General features: G+C 35.6%; 1 protein-coding gene across 3 annotated transcripts in view; it reads right to left on the minus strand.

Annotated features, from left to right (window-relative positions):
* c12.2 (von Willebrand factor A domain-containing protein c12.2) overlaps nt 1–18,062 on the minus strand; it is a 1,756,568-nt gene that overhangs the window by 255,704 nt on the left and 1,482,802 nt on the right. For all 3 annotated transcript variants that reach the window (XM_081733805.1, XM_081733806.1, XM_081733807.1), the window contains exon 19: nt 3,676–3,827. In XM_081733805.1, coding sequence (XP_081589931.1) covers nt 3,676–3,827 — 152 coding nt within the window. The remainder of the gene's footprint in view (nt 1–3,675; nt 3,828–18,062) is intronic.

Genomic DNA, 18,062 nt, shown 5'->3' on the forward strand with positions numbered 1-18,062 from the left:
TCTCATCATGCAAGGGTACCTGGTGGATTGCGTGTGGATTTTCTGTCGACCAATACCGGCTGTTTTGGGAATTTACGTACCCAGACAGGTGGAACCACGCCTCGTCACTCACGATGAGCATTAGTGGATCCAAGAAACCACTGGCAACATTGCTCAACAGCCATGAACAGAAATGCACCCTGTTCTGCAGGTCAGACTTCTTCAGTTCTTGCACAACACTTATCCGGTACGGTTTTAACTTCAGTCCCCTTAAAACACGTCTGCAACTTCTCTCACTCGCATGAACCTGTTGACTCAATCTCCTGGTTGACTTTCGAGAACTTCTTGTCATTATCTCCTCCACCTGCATCTTTAATTCAGGTGTGCAGACAGATGGTCGTCTGTTCCTGGGAGCATTTTGAACCGATCCTGTACGCCGCCATTTTTCAATCAATTCCTGAATGGTGCTTTTTGCTGGCACAGAATGTCCTGGAAATTTCTCCCCAAACAAATTCTTTGTTTTCACAAAAGATCCAGTGAGAATAAACCCTTCAACAATGGCAACACACTCGGGTATCGAATACGGCATTATCACACACTGACACTCACCCGGCTTAACACAACGAGGCCTTTTTCTCAACTGGTTTTCACAAGTTTCACTGGCTGTGGCTGCACGTGACTGCTGCAGGTCACGTAAGTCGACCCGACCTCGACACGCCATCTCTTGGTAGGAAGGTAGATTATTTAAGTGTTGCCAAAAACACAATATACCAGAATATTACGACGGGCCGGTTTTACGTGCTGTACTATACGAAGGAGGCACAACGAAATCCTTGGCCTTGTCTAACTCTACTTTAATGTGACCACAACAGCAGGAATTATTTCTTTTTCTACATTTAATTTACAGTCAGATATTTCTTCAACCTGTTCAAAATTATTGTAAAGAAATTTATTACTAGCTTGACTTACATTAACAGCTGATTGCTGAAGACTTACACGTTGTAAAATAGTACAACTCTCAACACACTCATTTTCCACGGCTTGTGCGTATATTTTGGGGGTTACCGGGGCAATGTCTCGCAAAATACCTTCAAACTCAGGTCTAAACCATTCTAAATTATATTTAGCAAATTTTATTTCTAAAGGTACGGTTTTACTTTTACAACCTTCGTGCTTTTGAGTACTTTCCACATTACTAATTTTTGAAGAAGCATACGCAAATGTTATAATCTCATTAGAATCAGCAAATCTAGCCAGTCTCGGTGGTACAACTTGAACATTTACCTTCTGATCATCACTGCAACCTTTATTACAAGTAATATTGTGATACTTTAAATTCTGTTTGTATATCCTTTCAGCTAACCTTTCTTTCGCAATGCATATAATGTCTGAATTTCCGTAATGGGCTTTCAACTTATATTCGATGTCTGACAAAACAAAAAAACAAAAAAAAAACAAATTCTGTTTCAAAAACACACTCTTCTTTGGGCTTTATGTAATTCACGGATTTCGCAAAAAAATATATCTTCAATTTCAGCCCTGTATTCTATGTTCCTTTCTAAAATACATTTTGCAATTTCTTGCTTTGCTATTTTTCGAATTTTACACGCTTACTGATCTACCTTTAAAGGATTCTCGACTTCTAACAATGTAAATGGTTCTTTTTGATATCTGAACTGACTTTTTACCATTAGATGTTCTGTTTCTTTCCAAATTTCCCGCATTTCATGCAAAACAGATATTATTTCTCTATTTACGGACACGATGACTAATTTGCTAATGCCAAAACAACAAAATTAAATAACACTAGAAAGGTACCACAATTTATCTCAATAAAAGATACAATTAGCGTTGCTCTTACGCAATTTTACCAAAGTCCCTGTTCGGGTGCCATCTACAACTGTAGGTGAATCGAGTCCCTGTGAGGGAACGACATTTATGACTATTGATGAGTGTCCTGGGTTCGAACCTTGTGCGTCCCTGTTCGGGAAGACATCTATAACTGTATGTGGTTCGAGTCCTACGGTTCCCTATGAGGGCTTAGGCGTTTCTCACAGTCCGGGATTCAATCCTCTATGTCCTGAACGTCTCCTTTGGCTTCAATTGAGATTCGGAGGTTTTACTTAAGCCGATCATATAACCACTGGACGGTACGGTTCAGAGTTCTGGTCAGAACATTCTAGGAAATTGACGTAAAGACTGATTCTAATCGTATTCTCAATGCCGATACAATTTAATAATGCGAAAATTATTATGTTGTATAGGCATTATATATTTATACTGTAAGAAAAAGTAGATTAAATTCTCTTAAACTATAAAACATAAATTTATATCATTATAATTACTTGGATAAATTTCACTTTTTCACTTTAATTAACAACACTAAAACTACACAAACACACATTAAATTACATTTTGGCACTTCGATTTAAATAATTGAATATGATAATGCAATTTTACACTTGGCCCAATTATTCTTATTACAATTGCCGAAGACGCGGTAGTCGCGAGCCACCTACATCGTACGTTTTTTATTATTTCACACTTTCACTTCTCACCCACTTTGATGCAGAAGAAAGATCATTGCTGGCGGTCCCAGGGGGATGCACTTGAAGTTGGAGAGAGGAATCTTCTTACTTTCCACTTTATCTTCTTTCGGGTCCTTGAAGTTTCTCCATTGCGCAGCTAGCTCCTTTCCGTCAAGACGACTTTATAAGCAGCAATGACAAACGTTTAAGACTTCAACTTTTCATTTTGAGGCAACATTTTCATTATCATAACATATTAATTACTACTGTAACGTAAAGCATTGTATACGTAGTATTTGTTACTATGTTCATTCCACAAATGACAATAATTAATTTCACTCGAAGTTAGACAGACTAGAAACTATAGGCTACTGAGATTTAAATGTAAATTGACTTGTTGCTCGTCTGCCCGTCTATAGCTGATTGGCTGGTTCTTTTTCCCGTCTCCCCGTGCTTCTACCAAGCAGAGGGGCTCGCAATGCAACTTGTTAATGTCAGAGCTAAAAAATAACTATCGAAAGAAATGTTTGGAGACGAGGTTTGCTCTCTAAGCCGGATTTTAGCACCTTATTTGGAGGAACGAGAGGGTTCACCAAGACTTCAGTCTCAGACACAACGCACACACACATATGCATATTCGTCTGTTTGCTGAAAGAAAAATTCTTAAAATTGCCTTTATACGAGGTTCACTTAAAAAGTTAATATTTTCTTAAATAACACTCAATGAGATGGCCTACATGGTTACAATATCTGGAAGGCAATCTCGCTTTCTGTGACCAGAAGTGTACCAAGATTTGGTTTGCAATCCGTCATATATGACATTATTTATGATATGAGATTATGTTATTTTTAAAATGACTAAGTTCTGATATATGGATATCTTTTGTAAATTAAAGTCAGAATAAGAAAGCATTTGAGTGACCACATTTTAGAAAAAGGAATAATTTACACCTAGCACAATTAATCTGTATCATACAAATAAGTTTAAGGTTTTAAGATGATAATAATTTATAGATCTCATCAAAAAATAATCACATTTAAACAAAAATTCTAGAACAAATGAATCCTATAATAATGTGATTATAAATTATATAGCACAAAAATGAATAATGTAGCTAGTGAAACTCAGACGTTACTAACCTTAAAAATAAGAATTTGAAATACTCACTCTTTTCCCATAGAAACACTGGACACTTTTACCCCAATTGGTATACCGTGCTTACGCAATGTTCGTGTAAGCACTTCTCGCATTTCTGGGTTAAATGCATCGAAATCAAATACGTTCTTTACAACATTTGCTAAAGCTTCGTCTGGAAACATCTGTAATTGAAAAACTCGTGCTTTACTGCATAGATATAAAGTTACCGAAGTAGTTACGCATCTGTCTTAAAAATAACATCTGAACATTATAATACCAACACTAGGATAAACTATAAAGCACTTGATCACCTAAGAGCAATTGGCTACTTTGAGGACTTCTCGGAAATAACTTTGCTAAATATTTATACTTTATATTTCATGTAATTACTATGCATGATTCTAATTAAATTTTAGTTTTCAATTAGATGATGAAACTTCTTGACTACAAAACAGTTTGTGATCAACTTGTTTAGAAGTTTTAATTTTAATGGTCTAAAGCTGTATTTGAACATAAACAAAGGAAGTCAATAATCATTTAGCTTGAGTGCGTTAGTGACACAGACATGCTAATTAATCAGTTTTCTATAGCTACTTCTAAGATGCAATTACATTTGGATCATACAATACTCATGGTTCCCTAAAATAACACATGGGCAACCACGCGACCAGTAAGCGTCAGCACAGAATCCATGGAAAACCGGAATATTGCGATTCACAGCATCACAGAGCCTCCGCCATGCTTCACGGTTGAAAAGATACACTGAGGATCATACGCTTCTTTGGACACCCATCACATATAATAGGCTCTGGTTTGAAATAAAATGAACGATAACCCACTTCACTACAATATATGTTTCCAGTCATCAGTGGTCCATGTTGCCAGGGCCGATTCTTGAATCCTGCGAACGTGCAGTTTTCAGGAGGCGCCAGGTGAAAAGGGCGCCAAACTGAAAAATGATTTTTTATTTATATATGAATATTTATTAGAGAAAATGTTTCGATGAAAAAGTTCCAAATAGCTTCAAATAAATAATATATATACTGAGATACAGACAAAATACATCAAAAAGAACAATAAAGTCGAATGTGTGTGTGGTTGGCTGTCAAACACCCGCTTACAACTGAAATGGATTCGTACACCAGTTGGTGCCAATGTCACACTCATAAGTGATGCTAGTTTGAGGAAAATTTCCCGTAGTACAGGGAGATTGAGGTAGGACTTATTAAAGAGAAAAAGGGGGATTTTACGAATATAAGATAAAATGTAGGGAAATTTAGCTTTCCAATAGATGTTATATATGGCTACACTACGGCACTACGACTAAAGACAGCGGCATTCTTTCCACAATCCCACCATATGCATCCCGCCATAGAGAGAATCTTCACTCCTCTACCAAAAACCCTTCCGCGACCTTGCCAGAAAGTATCATTGACAAATATGTCTTTGAAATGGTAATGGATCAACAAACGAAAGCAAGTCAACTGCTCGTGTTGCTTATGGATTGAGTGGCAGTATTACAGTAGAAAGAAATGTCTTCAAAGGCGCTCCGCCTTGTCAAAACAAAGTCCCTGCATAGTGCTTCGGTTCAATGACCACAGTTAAGGGTTGAAAAAGTTCAGCATAAATGAAATGCATATTATCGAAGTTCAAATAACTAGGCTTTTGTTGTCCATTAGTCCAGGGCAGGGAGGGGGCGAATACTAAGAAACAACGGGCGTTACAAATGGAATTTTTGATCATTTCTGAGGGAAATTTGAATTTAAGTTCCGAATATCAGTGACTCACAATTGCTGCCCATTGCTTAATGCTCACTTTGTTAATGTCTATTGCTTCATTTGTCATTCGTCAATATTTTCGTTTACATTCTGAGTCGTTCAATCTTTTTATTAATTTATAATGATGTGTTTTCACTTTTCAACAGTATTTTGTTTTTCTTGTAATAATAATGGCAAACGATAAAAATCCAACTGAAGCATTTAATCAGAAAAGAAAGGTAAGAAACTTGAAAGAAGGTAAGAGGGAAACGAAGGCTGAAAACCAAAAGTTTCTTTCGACTTCTGAACAAAATTGCGAAAGAAATAATCATACAAATGTTGAGTGGGAGAGTTGTCAAAACCAGTTACTGTTAAGGAAGCATCTGCAAGTCGACAAACGTTCGAAACTGTAAATTTATTTTACTTGATTACATTAATTTAATTGTTAAAATGGAAGGAATATGACCCCTTCGGTTACGGGTTTGAGTGTAATATAATGTATTTCAAATTAGTTTTCACGCAGTATATGCTTATATAACTCGAAAGGGAACTATAATCGAAAGATCATTACAATTATAAGTATATTTTTTTTAAGAACTCTAATTGTCAAACACAGCAGCGTATACAAATGGTCATTATTATGACAGTGTAACGATCATTATCAATCCATTCTCTCGTATTAAATTTAAGATTAAATTTAAGATTTAATATTTTTAAACATTTGGTAATAGTCCTAATACAAAAAAGAGTTTTCGTTATTAGTTACTTGTGTTCAGAGATGAACCGACGGAGGTTGCCCGAGTCTGGATCCCTAGAACTTTTAATTGTTTATGAAAATTAGCACACAGTTTCAAGGGGCAAATATACAAAATTATTTGCATTTTGAAGGTTACTCCGAAAAATCTAAGGACCCAAAAGAGAAATCTTGCCGTCAGTGCTTGTGTTTACACTGTTACTCATTGCTTGATATCGAACGTCTATGTTGGAAAGAGACATGAAAGGACGTAATTGTTTTATAGGCCTAAGGGGGCAGAAAAGAAATTTTGCGTGGGAGATCTGATTTTGAGGTGGATCGAAGACAAATTAAATATCGATTAAGGCACACACTTTTGTCATTTGTTGTGTATTAAACAAGTTTACCTAAAATTAATAAAGAATTATTTCAGATCAAGTTGTATATCTCAAAAACGATTAAATGGACTAGCTTTATTGGCCATTGAAAATGACATACATATTGACATGAATACGAATGCAATAATAAGAGGTTTCGCCGAATTGAAACCCACAAAAGTGTCTTTATAACATGAACTTTTCAGTAACAAAGAAAACGAGAAATTAAGCTCATTGCCATAAATCATATCACTAGGTACTATGTAAATATGCTTTTAATGGAGCATAAGAGCATACTTCTGTCAAAATCAAACCTGTGTTAATGTTAGACTTGAAGCTCATGAGTTTTATTCTGTTTCGGCGTTTATGTTTCAATAGTACTTGTCAAAATACATCTTATGTATACAGGATGTTTCAAAACAACACCGACAAAGTTTGGGAAGTGATTCCTGACACCAAGATAAGACGAAAAGTATAAACCAACCTGGGTGCACAAATGCTTCCTTTCGGACTTACAGGCTGCCGAAAGTATGAAAAAATGAAGTTTAAAGGTGGAACCTACCGTAGTCGGGTCAAGACTTTACTTAGGAACGAATATGTACGCTATCCAGAAATACATGTTTCAGAATCTTACGATACTCACGCAACAATTTTTGTAAAGGAAGTTTGGCTACGGGCATATAATCTGAAGTACCCACGAACTACCTCTACAAAATTGTTGCGGAAGTACCGCAGGATTCTGAAACTTGGATATTTGCTTAGGAAACGTACTTGTTTGTAAGTGAAGTGTTGACCCGACTACGGTTGATCCTATAGTATTGGAGCTATGAACCTTTAAAGTTCATTTTTTTCATGTTTTCGGCAGCCTATAACACTGAAAGGGAGCATTTGTGCACTTAGGTTGGTCTACACTTTTGGTCTTATCTTGGTGTCCGGAATCACCTCCCAAACGTTATCGGTGTTGTTTTGAAACACACTGTATATCTTAGTTGTGTCTTGTGCGTATTTAATAATAAAAAAAAATGTTATTAATTATTAAAACTGGAACATTATTCAATATTCATCCACAATCAATTACTTATAATTTCGCCATTTTTCGTTAATATTCACAGGGGGAATACAGATATTGAAGAAATTTGCAATTGTAACGATTATTTGAAGAATTTGTATCCATTTCAACTTTCTACTCTTTTATCATTTAGGTGAAGGCGCCGGAATATTTTTGCTTACACTTAAGAACTGTCTAGAACCGGCCCTGCATGTTGCATGTTCGTGGCACCACTGGTGTCATGCTAAAGCGTTATGGTCACATATTAGCGGTTTCGCTCGTGCAACTAGACTGTTTGCTCATGTATGTAATTTGCGGCAGACTGTGATTTTCGACACAGGCTGAATTTCTCCGTTACTTGCAGTACAGTCGTATTATTTGGGTCCAGGAACTGTGCATATATTTAAGTAAATGGTGGTCAGGAGGGAATACAGGTACAGTGAACCGAGCAGAAAACAGGGAGCCTCTAAATCTTTGGCAGGAAAACAGGTCAAGAAAGTAGAAAAGAGAATGGAATAGGTACCATAAGGTCAGGGCAGGAAAAGACAGGATATGCACAACGCACGCATTTATGTTAGTGCAGATGATACGGCTATAATAGCTAAAACCGAAGGAGGACTACAGGAGATGATTGAAAAAATAGTTGACACTGGTAAACTGTATGGAATGGAAATTTACATCGAAAATTCGAAAGTCATGAGAATATCCCGTGGAAACACGGCCTTACGGATCAGAATAGAACAAAGAGAACTTGAAGAGCTGGATAATTTCAAATATCTGGGAAGTATTTTGACGAGAGACACTTACTGCACCAAAGAGATCAGATCGAGAATTGCCATGGCTAAAGAAGCATTCAACAAGAAAGACAAGATCACTCTTAACTAGTAGGCTCAATATTGGACTTAGGAAGAAGTCGGTCAAGTGCTATATATGGAGCATTGGACTGTATGGTTCAAAGACTTGGACATTACGGAAGTTAAAGAAGAAATATTTAGAGAGCTTCGAAATGTGGTATTGGAGGAAGATGGAGAAGATAAAATGGACAGAGAAAGCAACAAACGAAGATGTTTTAAAACGGATGGGAGAAAAAAGGACACTTTTAGCCACTATCCTTCGTAGAAAGGCCAATTGAATTGGACACATCTTGCGAAGAAATTGTCTTCTTCACATCGCCATAAAAGGAAAGATGGAAGGGAAGCGAGGAATAGGAAGAAGAAGAACACAGCTGATCGATGATTTGGAAGATAGGAGAAAATATTGGGAGTTCAAAGAGAAAGCTGAAGATCGAGAAAAGTGGAAGAAACATTTGCAGGCCCAAATCTAAAAATTGAAAATAAAAGTAAAAAATCATCACTAGTCCCAGGACCTGCCGAAAGGCAGAATACTTAATAATAATAATAATAATAATAATAATAATAATAATAATAATAATAATAATAATAATAATAATAATAATAATAATAATAATAATAATAATAATAATATGTGCACCTGTACATCCCTCCTTCTCTGACCATCTTTCTGCTTATCTGTCTCATATTCTCTACTCTATTCCGCCAGATCATTTCGCTTCATTCTTCTTACTCTCTCCTTCATTTATCTGAAGATGTATTCCTTTATGTATGAATATTTGTCTTTATCGATTTCCTACTCCCGTTTTACTATGGGACACTACTGCTAATTCATTTTAACTATTACCTCCACTCTCGTCAACCAACTGACATGTGCACGGGCGCAACCGGAAGCAGTGCATCTACCAGTCTACCTGATGACCTTACGACTTACTTCCAGTGTAGGCAGGTGAGTTTGATGAAAACCGTGTGTCGATTCGAAAGGAAGATAGCGAATATTCATGCACCATAACAAAGTTCCGCTTTCAATTTCTCGTAAACTATACGAGGTATAATAATAATAATAATAATAATAATAATAATAATAATAATAATAATAATAATAATAATAATAATAATAATAATAATATAATAGTCCCTGCAGTGAGTGAATAAATCCGTATGCAATCTTTCTTGTAATATATGTAATCTATGTGTAATAACATTGGGTGAAAGCTGTCAATTTTATTTGTAGATACTGGCTCAATTATAAAATATTCTTGCAGGAAACTTCATTTCCTTTCGTTAATTAAATTATCCGCTTGCACACAATATTGTAGTAAACTGGTCTCATTGCTGTACCCTGTCTGGCAATTTTTTCACTTGCAAAGGTTTCGCTTTTCGTGTTTGAAAGCCATTAAGTTTGGTATATGGAACAAATATTTTTATCATAAATACCAACATTATCAGTCTATCTAATGCAATCATTATATTTGCCATTTTAATGTTCAGGATATTACAGTTAGCGTTCCAAGATTAGCGTTACGAAATTGTGCACATCTTCTTTAAGTTTACTTTTTCAAAAATTCAAATGAGTCTTTTTATAGTTTCTTGGATTTGGGTTTAGTTCCCTTGCAGCAATGAATGAACATGAACTTATGGTTTAACGTAGAATCCGAAGCACATGAATTCTCGCTGGGAACCAAGCCTGAGTCTTCCGTACCGAAGACGCGTAAACTAACTATATAGTCACAAGGGACTTGAATTCTCTTAAATTCTTAGTCTTAGAAGAAAGGGTTTTTACGATGGAAAGAAGAATGACCACCGAATAGTTGTTAAAGTTTCTTACTATAAAGAATTTTTATTATAAAAGAGATACGTCTCAGTCTGTGAGTAACGCCAGTAGCCGCTTCGCTAAGTTCGGCGCCTATGTGCCTTTGTTTGAAAATGGCACGAACGTGCTCTGCTGTTTGTTGTTAAAACAAGTAACATATTAAATGTAAAGAAGAGTCTAATTGCTTATATAAAATCCACAAGTATTTATTCCATTTCAAGCACAATAAATTTTATTAACTTAGCAACACGAACATGGTATGAAACTACAAACAAATGTTACCTTTATCTTTAGGACAGTGCATTTAACACTATTTACTGCATATACACATGAAATGTACCATCATTAGCATGTAACCCTCTTCAGATTTGAACATTGATATTTGTGTAACCGCACGTTAGTTGGTAGAAAAACTCCAAAAAAGATAAATGAAAAAAATTAGAACTTTTAATTAAGAGCGAATTTTAGCTATGGTGTACAGTGAGTTGAATGTTTGCAGGAGCAACTAGTATTGATTTAAACGATAATGTGAAGACGAGATATTTAAGAAATGGTATACGTACCCTAGGAAAATTTTGTTAAAAGAGAATTCTAGGGAAACACGTAAAAGTCATGAAAACTGTATACGATTAGGGCAGTACATAATTTTTCGTAAGTTAAAGATTTTTCGTAAGATAAACCTAAATATTATTATTCAGTTTAAAATTATTGAAAGCATGAATTATATAAGACCGTGTAACGTGGGTTCCTGTCACCACGGCATGGCGCGTCCTCAGGTTGCGGATCGAGGAGAAGGTCTCTAGATATAGAGGTTAGCTGCGAATATACTGAATAAGCAGTCGCGGACAGCCGACTAGGAGTGGTCCTCCAGCTTGGGGGTTTGAATAGGGCTAACAACCTCATCCTGTAAAAAAAAAAAAAAAAAAAAAAGCACTTGTTCAGAAATATTCACAAAAGCCTCGGACAAGGACTGATAACTTGGCACGAACTCAGCAAAAGAAAATGGACATGAGATTTGGAACAGGGAATATTAGGAGTCTTTATAGGGCAGGCGCGATAAAATCCGTAACGAATGAGTTAGAGAAATACAGGATGGACGTAGTAGGAGTTCAGGAAGTTAGGTGGGAAGGAAACGGATCTGTGAATTCCGGAAATTTTACGTTCTTTTACGGGGAAGGAAATAAAAATCACCAGTTAGGAACAGGGTTTTTCGTTCATAAACGTATATTACCAGCAATTAAACGGGTTGAATTTGTTACTGACAGACTTTCTTTTATTACTCTTAAGGGACGGTGGTGTGATATTATTGTTTTAAATGTACATGCCCCAACTGAAGATAAGGATGACGATATAAAAGACAGTTTTTACGAAGAAGTGGAACGGATATTTGACCAACTCCCGCGATACCATATGAAAATTCTATTAGGGGATTTCAATGCGAAGGTAGGACGATAGGATATTTTCAAACCGATTATAGGGAACGAAAGTCTTCATAAGGAAAGTAATGACAACGGTGTTAGACTCGTGAACTTTGCAACACCCAAAAACCTAATCGTGAAGAGTACAAAATTCCCACATCGCGACGTACATAAATACACTTGGACATCACCAGACGGGAAAACACATAATCAAATTGATCACGTTTTAGTAGATAGAAGAAGACAATCTAGTATAATAGATGTCCGATCGTTTAGAGGGGCTGATTGTGACACTGACCACTACCTGGTAGCAGCGATAATACGAGAGAGGTTATCGTTGAAAAAAGGTAATATTCATTGTCCGAAAACGGAGAGATTCAATTTAAAGAAATTAGAAGAGAGCCAGGTGAGAGAGAAATACCAGATTGAAGTTTCGAATAGATTCCCGGCTTTAGAAGATTCGGAGTGCACTAGTGTTGAGGATACCTGGATTGAAATTAGAGATAGCATTAAAATTTCAGCAAAAGAAAAATTGGGACACGCGGAAATACGTAGGAACAAACCATGGTTCGACCAGGAATGCATAAAACTAGCAGAGAAGACAAAACAGGCTAAACTTCACTGGCTACAAAACCCGAATGAAATAACTACACAAAATTTCGCAGATATCAGGCGGGAAACTGCCAAAACTATTAGAACAAAGAAAGGCGATTTTCTGAAAGCTAAAATTAAGGAACTTGAAGATAATAGTAAAAATAAAAACATCCGGGACATGTATAAGGGAATCAACGAATTTAAGAAAGGCTATCAACCTTGTGCTTATATATTAAAGACATCTGACGGTACAGTTCTCACTGACACGGATAGCATCTTAAATAGATGGAAAGATTTCTTTGACGATTTGCTTAACACACAACCAAAAACTAGTGTGCGTGGAGAAAAGGAGATACACACCGCAGAACCGTATATTCCAGAACCCAACCGAATAGAAGTAGAAACCGCTATAAAGAAATTAAAGAAACACAAATCTCCGGGTGTAGATGAAATTCCGGCTGAGTTAATTTTAGCTGGAGGCAAAAAATTGTGGAACAAGATACACAAACTCATTCTCCTTATCTGGAGCAAGGAAGAATTGCCACAAGAGTGGAAAGAATCAATCATTGTTCCAATTCACAAGAAAGGCGACAAAACTGACTGTAATAATTATCGAGGCATTTCTCTTCTGTCAACGTCCTATAAAATCCTATCAAATATTTTATTAGCAAGACTGACCCCATACGCAGATGAAATTATTGGAGATTATCAGTGTGGATTTAGACGAAATCGATCAACTATCGACCAAATATTTACCATTCGCCAAATACTCGAAAAAAAGTGGGAATACAATACTCCGGTATATCAACTATTTATTGATTTTAGAAAGGCGTACGACTCGGTTAGGAGAGAAACATTATACAACGTTCTTACAGAACTTGGAATACCGAGAAAGCTAATTAGATTAATTAAGATATGTTTAAATGAATCCCAAAGTAAAGTCCGGGTAGGAAGATTTCTGTCCATGAGCTTTCACGTCCAAACTGGCCTGAAGCAAGGAGATGCGTTGTCACCATTATTATTTAACTTCGTTCTGGAATACGCTATAAGGAAAATCAAAGATAGCAACCAGGGCCTACAGTTGAACGGTATTCATCAGGTTATGGCATATGCTGATGATGTAAATTTGATAGGGGATGATAGGAGAACAATAGAAAAAAATGCAGAGATCTTATTAAACGCTTGCAGGGACATGGGTTTAGAAGTAAATGCAGAGAAAACTAAACACATGGAAGTGCGCCGGGACCGAAATACAGCAAATTATGGACGCGTTAAAATATTAAATAATACTTTTGATAAAGTGGATAGTTTCAAATATCTAGGATCAATATTAACAGACGAAAATCACATTCACGGAGAAATTAAATGTCGACTAAAAGCAGGGAATTCGTGTTACTATTCGGTTCAAAATCTCTTGTCGTCGCGAATTCTGTCGAGGAATTTGAAGCTTAAAATATATAAAACGATAATCATGCCTGTTGTTCTGTATGGCTGTGAAACATGGTCACTTACTCTGAGGGAAGAACATAGACTGAAAGTATTTGAGAACAAGATCCTGAGACGAATATTCGGACCCAAGAGGAACGGGAATGGGGAATGGCGGAAACTTCATAACGAGGAACTACATAATTTATATGGTTCACCCAACATTGTTAGGGTCGTGAAGTCTAGGAGGCTTAGGTGGGCGGGTCATGTAGCTAGAATGGAAGAAAGTAGAAACGCTTTCAAAGTCTTGACTGGAAGACCAATCGGAAAACGATCAGTAGGAAGACCTAGGCGCAGATGGGAGGGCAATATTAAGATGGATCTCGCAGAGATTGGAATACAAAGTAGAAACTGGATGTAGTTAGCTAAGAATAGAAGTCAGTGGAAAACTTTTGTGAACGCGGCATTGAACCTCCAGGTTCCATAGGCCATAGAGTTAGTTAGTTAGTTAGTTATGAATTATATAAGAATGACACATTGAGATATTGACAGTTATTGAATAGGTGTAAAGGTACAATGATTGGTTCTGATGTATACTACGCAGATTATGTTGTTAATGAGGAGTACTGATTTTGTTATTGCGCATATAGGAACAGAAGATACAATATGAAAGATATGTAATATGTATGAGCATTTAGACACTTCTGATTATGGAGAAGATACCAAATATGGTTTACAGTTAATTAACATGAAAGTATTATGAAAATGTAAAGGTGAACTTAAAGATCTTATAATACAGAAGGTTGTAATTCTTAAATGAGAAAACATATCCCATTAAGAAAACATGAGTTAAAGACGATAACAGATGTAAAGAAAAAGAAAAATCAAATAAGAAAAGCGAAATAAATAAAATCAAACATTGTTAAATCAAAAATAACTTTCAAATATTACAAGATCGTGTTTTGGAAGATTAAAAAAATGTACAAAATACTAACGGAAGTAAAATGTATAACATATACTCAGTGGCAGAAAATAAATTAGAATTATGCATTGCGGTGATAAAAGATATATATTAAAAGATGAAATTAAGTTGAGATTAACGTCCCATTCATCAGCAAGGCTATATGAGACACGGACCTACTGATTAACGTGGAATCCGAACCACATGAGCTCCCGCCAGGAATCGAACCCGGGTCTCCCACCACATGCATTCCCGCTAACCGCAAGCCACGAAGGAGCTCGTAACAAAAGATGAAATATACACCCTAGCTTGGGAACGAAATAGTTTTAAAGAAAGAAGGATTCATAACGAAGTTAAGAAAATTACAGAATGACTGCAATAAAAAGAGACAGGATAAATTAATGCAGAGAATAGAATAATTAAATAAATATGATTAGGTCCAAGTTTAGATAAAAGTAGTATAAGTAATTAGATAAAATCGTCATGGTTTTAAATATGCTCTTATAATTTATAGATCATACAGATCTATGCGATGTGCGGTATGATCATTACTCTTACATCTTGTGGAATACGTAAAACACCTGCTCAAATAGTTGTGCACTAAAATAGTTGTGTGTTGATATTTTGCACTGAAATGATTATATGTTATGTGTGGTGTATTGTGCATTAAAGTGGTTATATGGTATGTATGGGTGGTATTATGCACTGAAATGTTTATTGGGGTTGCGCTGAAAATGACAAAATCTATGAATTTTACATGGAAAATATTTGGTCCGAAAATCTTATAACGGCATTACTTATACTCCTCAAATCTAAAATAATGAGTTTCATTAATGCATAGAATAATAATAATCAAATAGCCAGACTCTGAAATAAATACTTACACACTTAATATACTTTAAACATCATAATTATAGCCATTCTTCCAGTATTCTTTTATTACTACCAGGTCATTTGCCACAAATTATGAAGCTTGAACTTCCTTTCTCCAGTAATGCTCTGCTTTCCATTCATGTATTTGTTTTTACATACTTCATGTTTTCGATAATAATGCAACCGTTTTCTTATGGACACTCTTCCGTTTTAAATATTTCATTACAACTTCAGAACAATTCTTTTTTTGACATATCCACCTCCATATTCTTAGTGAATTCGATTGATATATTATTTACCTTGGTTGCATTTTCCTCCTTACCTCAGATCTGGCTTATACAACTCGTCTTGAAGTATCGTAAAGTCTTCATCTTCCTCACTTACTGTATTTTCTTCTACAACATCTAGACTACGTGTTACTACTTGTGAACACTTATCCCTATTCTGATACACGTCCTTAATATACATTTTTTTCTTCTGCATTAAACTTTATTTAATTTGCTACTTTCCCGTTCTTGTTTTCTACTGCCACTCTAATACCTACGTTTTCTCCGAAAGTCGAGATTTTTCCTTTTTGCATAATTCCTTGTATTCCTTACTTGATCATGACTCTTGTATATACTTACATTTTCTTTTGTTAAATCCTTCCTTTCATCTGTTCGTTTTCCTCCGTAATTCGTTGTTTAGATTTCTGTACAACGTTTACTCTTTTCTAAATTAAACGTTTACTCTTTTCTAATATCCATATGTTTGTTTCCCTTATTTTCTCCAATATCTGTTTAGCATTACACAATTTCTTATCCGTTTCCTGTTCATGATCCCTACTAGTTCTTCTGCCGTCTGATGAATGCAAAGTTTAACATGCTCCCACAGCTCGTTAACATCTGCGCATACTTTCCGCATTTGAATTCTATTCTTCGAAATTTTGTGTTAAGCTATCTCTCATCTATTCATTTTTCAAATTTTGATCATCCGGTTTCTTGTTGTCAACTTTTCTTCTGGCTACATTTTTTAATTGGACATCTACCTCGGCTAACAAAGTTATCTACAAAGTTATCAAAGAAAATGTCGGCTCCGGGGAAGAACGTTTCCATTCTTTAGGCTTTTTACAATATAGTTCATGAAATATAGCTTAATCTATTTTACATCCTCGGCAACTATTGGAAACTGTCTTCAGAAATTGATTAATTTCTCTCCTCTTTCATTCTATTTATCTACGACACTACCTTTCTTCCCTTCTCTTATAACTTCATTAAAATCTTCCATTACAATTAAGGATTTAACCTTTTTCTTCTTCCAATGATTTCTGCTATATTCGCATAACATTCTTCTACTTCTTTAGTTATCTGCACAGCGGACGGAGTGTATGTCCGTATCATTATTAGATCCTTTTCTTTCTCTAAAATCTGTACATTATAACCGTATTATCAGTAAATTAAACTATCATTACTTTCTCTTTCGGGTCTACCCAGAATTTCCGAATCGAATGTCGTTACGACTAGCCGTATTACCTCAGTAAAATATATTTTTCACTTGTCCACTGCCCATTACTTTCCCTTTAACTAACTAATATCACATCAACATTATTTAATTTCTTTTCTAAGCAAAGCACACGCGTTACATGTATATATTCTCATTATTCTAATATTATTTGAAATTGCTTCTAATCTTCTCCCACATTATTATCCTCTCGTTCAATAGTCTTTCTGAAATAGTCCCCTTCCCATAGATCCGAATGGAAGATATTCTCATCTGAGAAAGGTCACTGTATATATTGCTCCATTCTTTCGTGGGCGAATATGGGAAAATAGAATTATAGTTTCTCGTTGCTTTCCATTGCATAGTATCTCAACCGTAAAATTACTCTAGGGGAAAATGTCAGAGTTGCCATAACAATCACCAGAATTTATGCTAACTTGATTATTTCAAGTACTATTGCCTTCCTTCTAGATACTATTAGCCCGGCTACTCTAGTACGATAATTTCGGCAAAGATGGTCTTTCTTGTTCTGAATTACCGCTGAATCTTCGTAAAGGAATTGATGTAGTGCGAAGGAAATATTTAAAAAAATATATGCTAATGCTTTTTATCTTTTTCAGTTTAACATCGGAGGATTATGAACCTAGGACATAGAAGACGGTGGTTATGAACTGGCTGATAATGGTTCAATGGCGAAAGTGGACAAAACAGGAAAACCATGTACACAGTGTTTGTCCACCACACCTAATATTTAAGAAAGAAAAAAGTGTTATAAACTGTTTCTTGATCACTATTTTAAATTCGACCGAACAGTCTAGGTTAATATGCAGAAAACGGTAAATCATCTACCTACATACAGCATTTCACTTCTGTACAAAGTTAGTTTTTTTTTTTTTTAAATATTGTACGTATTATAGTAAATGCACATGCAGGTCACAGCGGTCATCAAAGTTTTTGCCACATCACCTTATGTTACAGTGAAATTATACAATGATATATTCCTATTTTGTGGTCCAAAAATCCGATCTTTCTCCCAAAACACATGAAAGAAAGTACACATTTCGTGCTTTATATTCAAGTATTCAAAA

This window comes from Thermobia domestica, chromosome 12, assembly GCF_964235325.1.
Source record: "Thermobia domestica chromosome 12, izTheDome1.hap1.1, whole genome shotgun sequence".
Lineage (NCBI taxonomy): Eukaryota > Metazoa > Arthropoda > Insecta > Zygentoma > Lepismatidae > Thermobia > Thermobia domestica.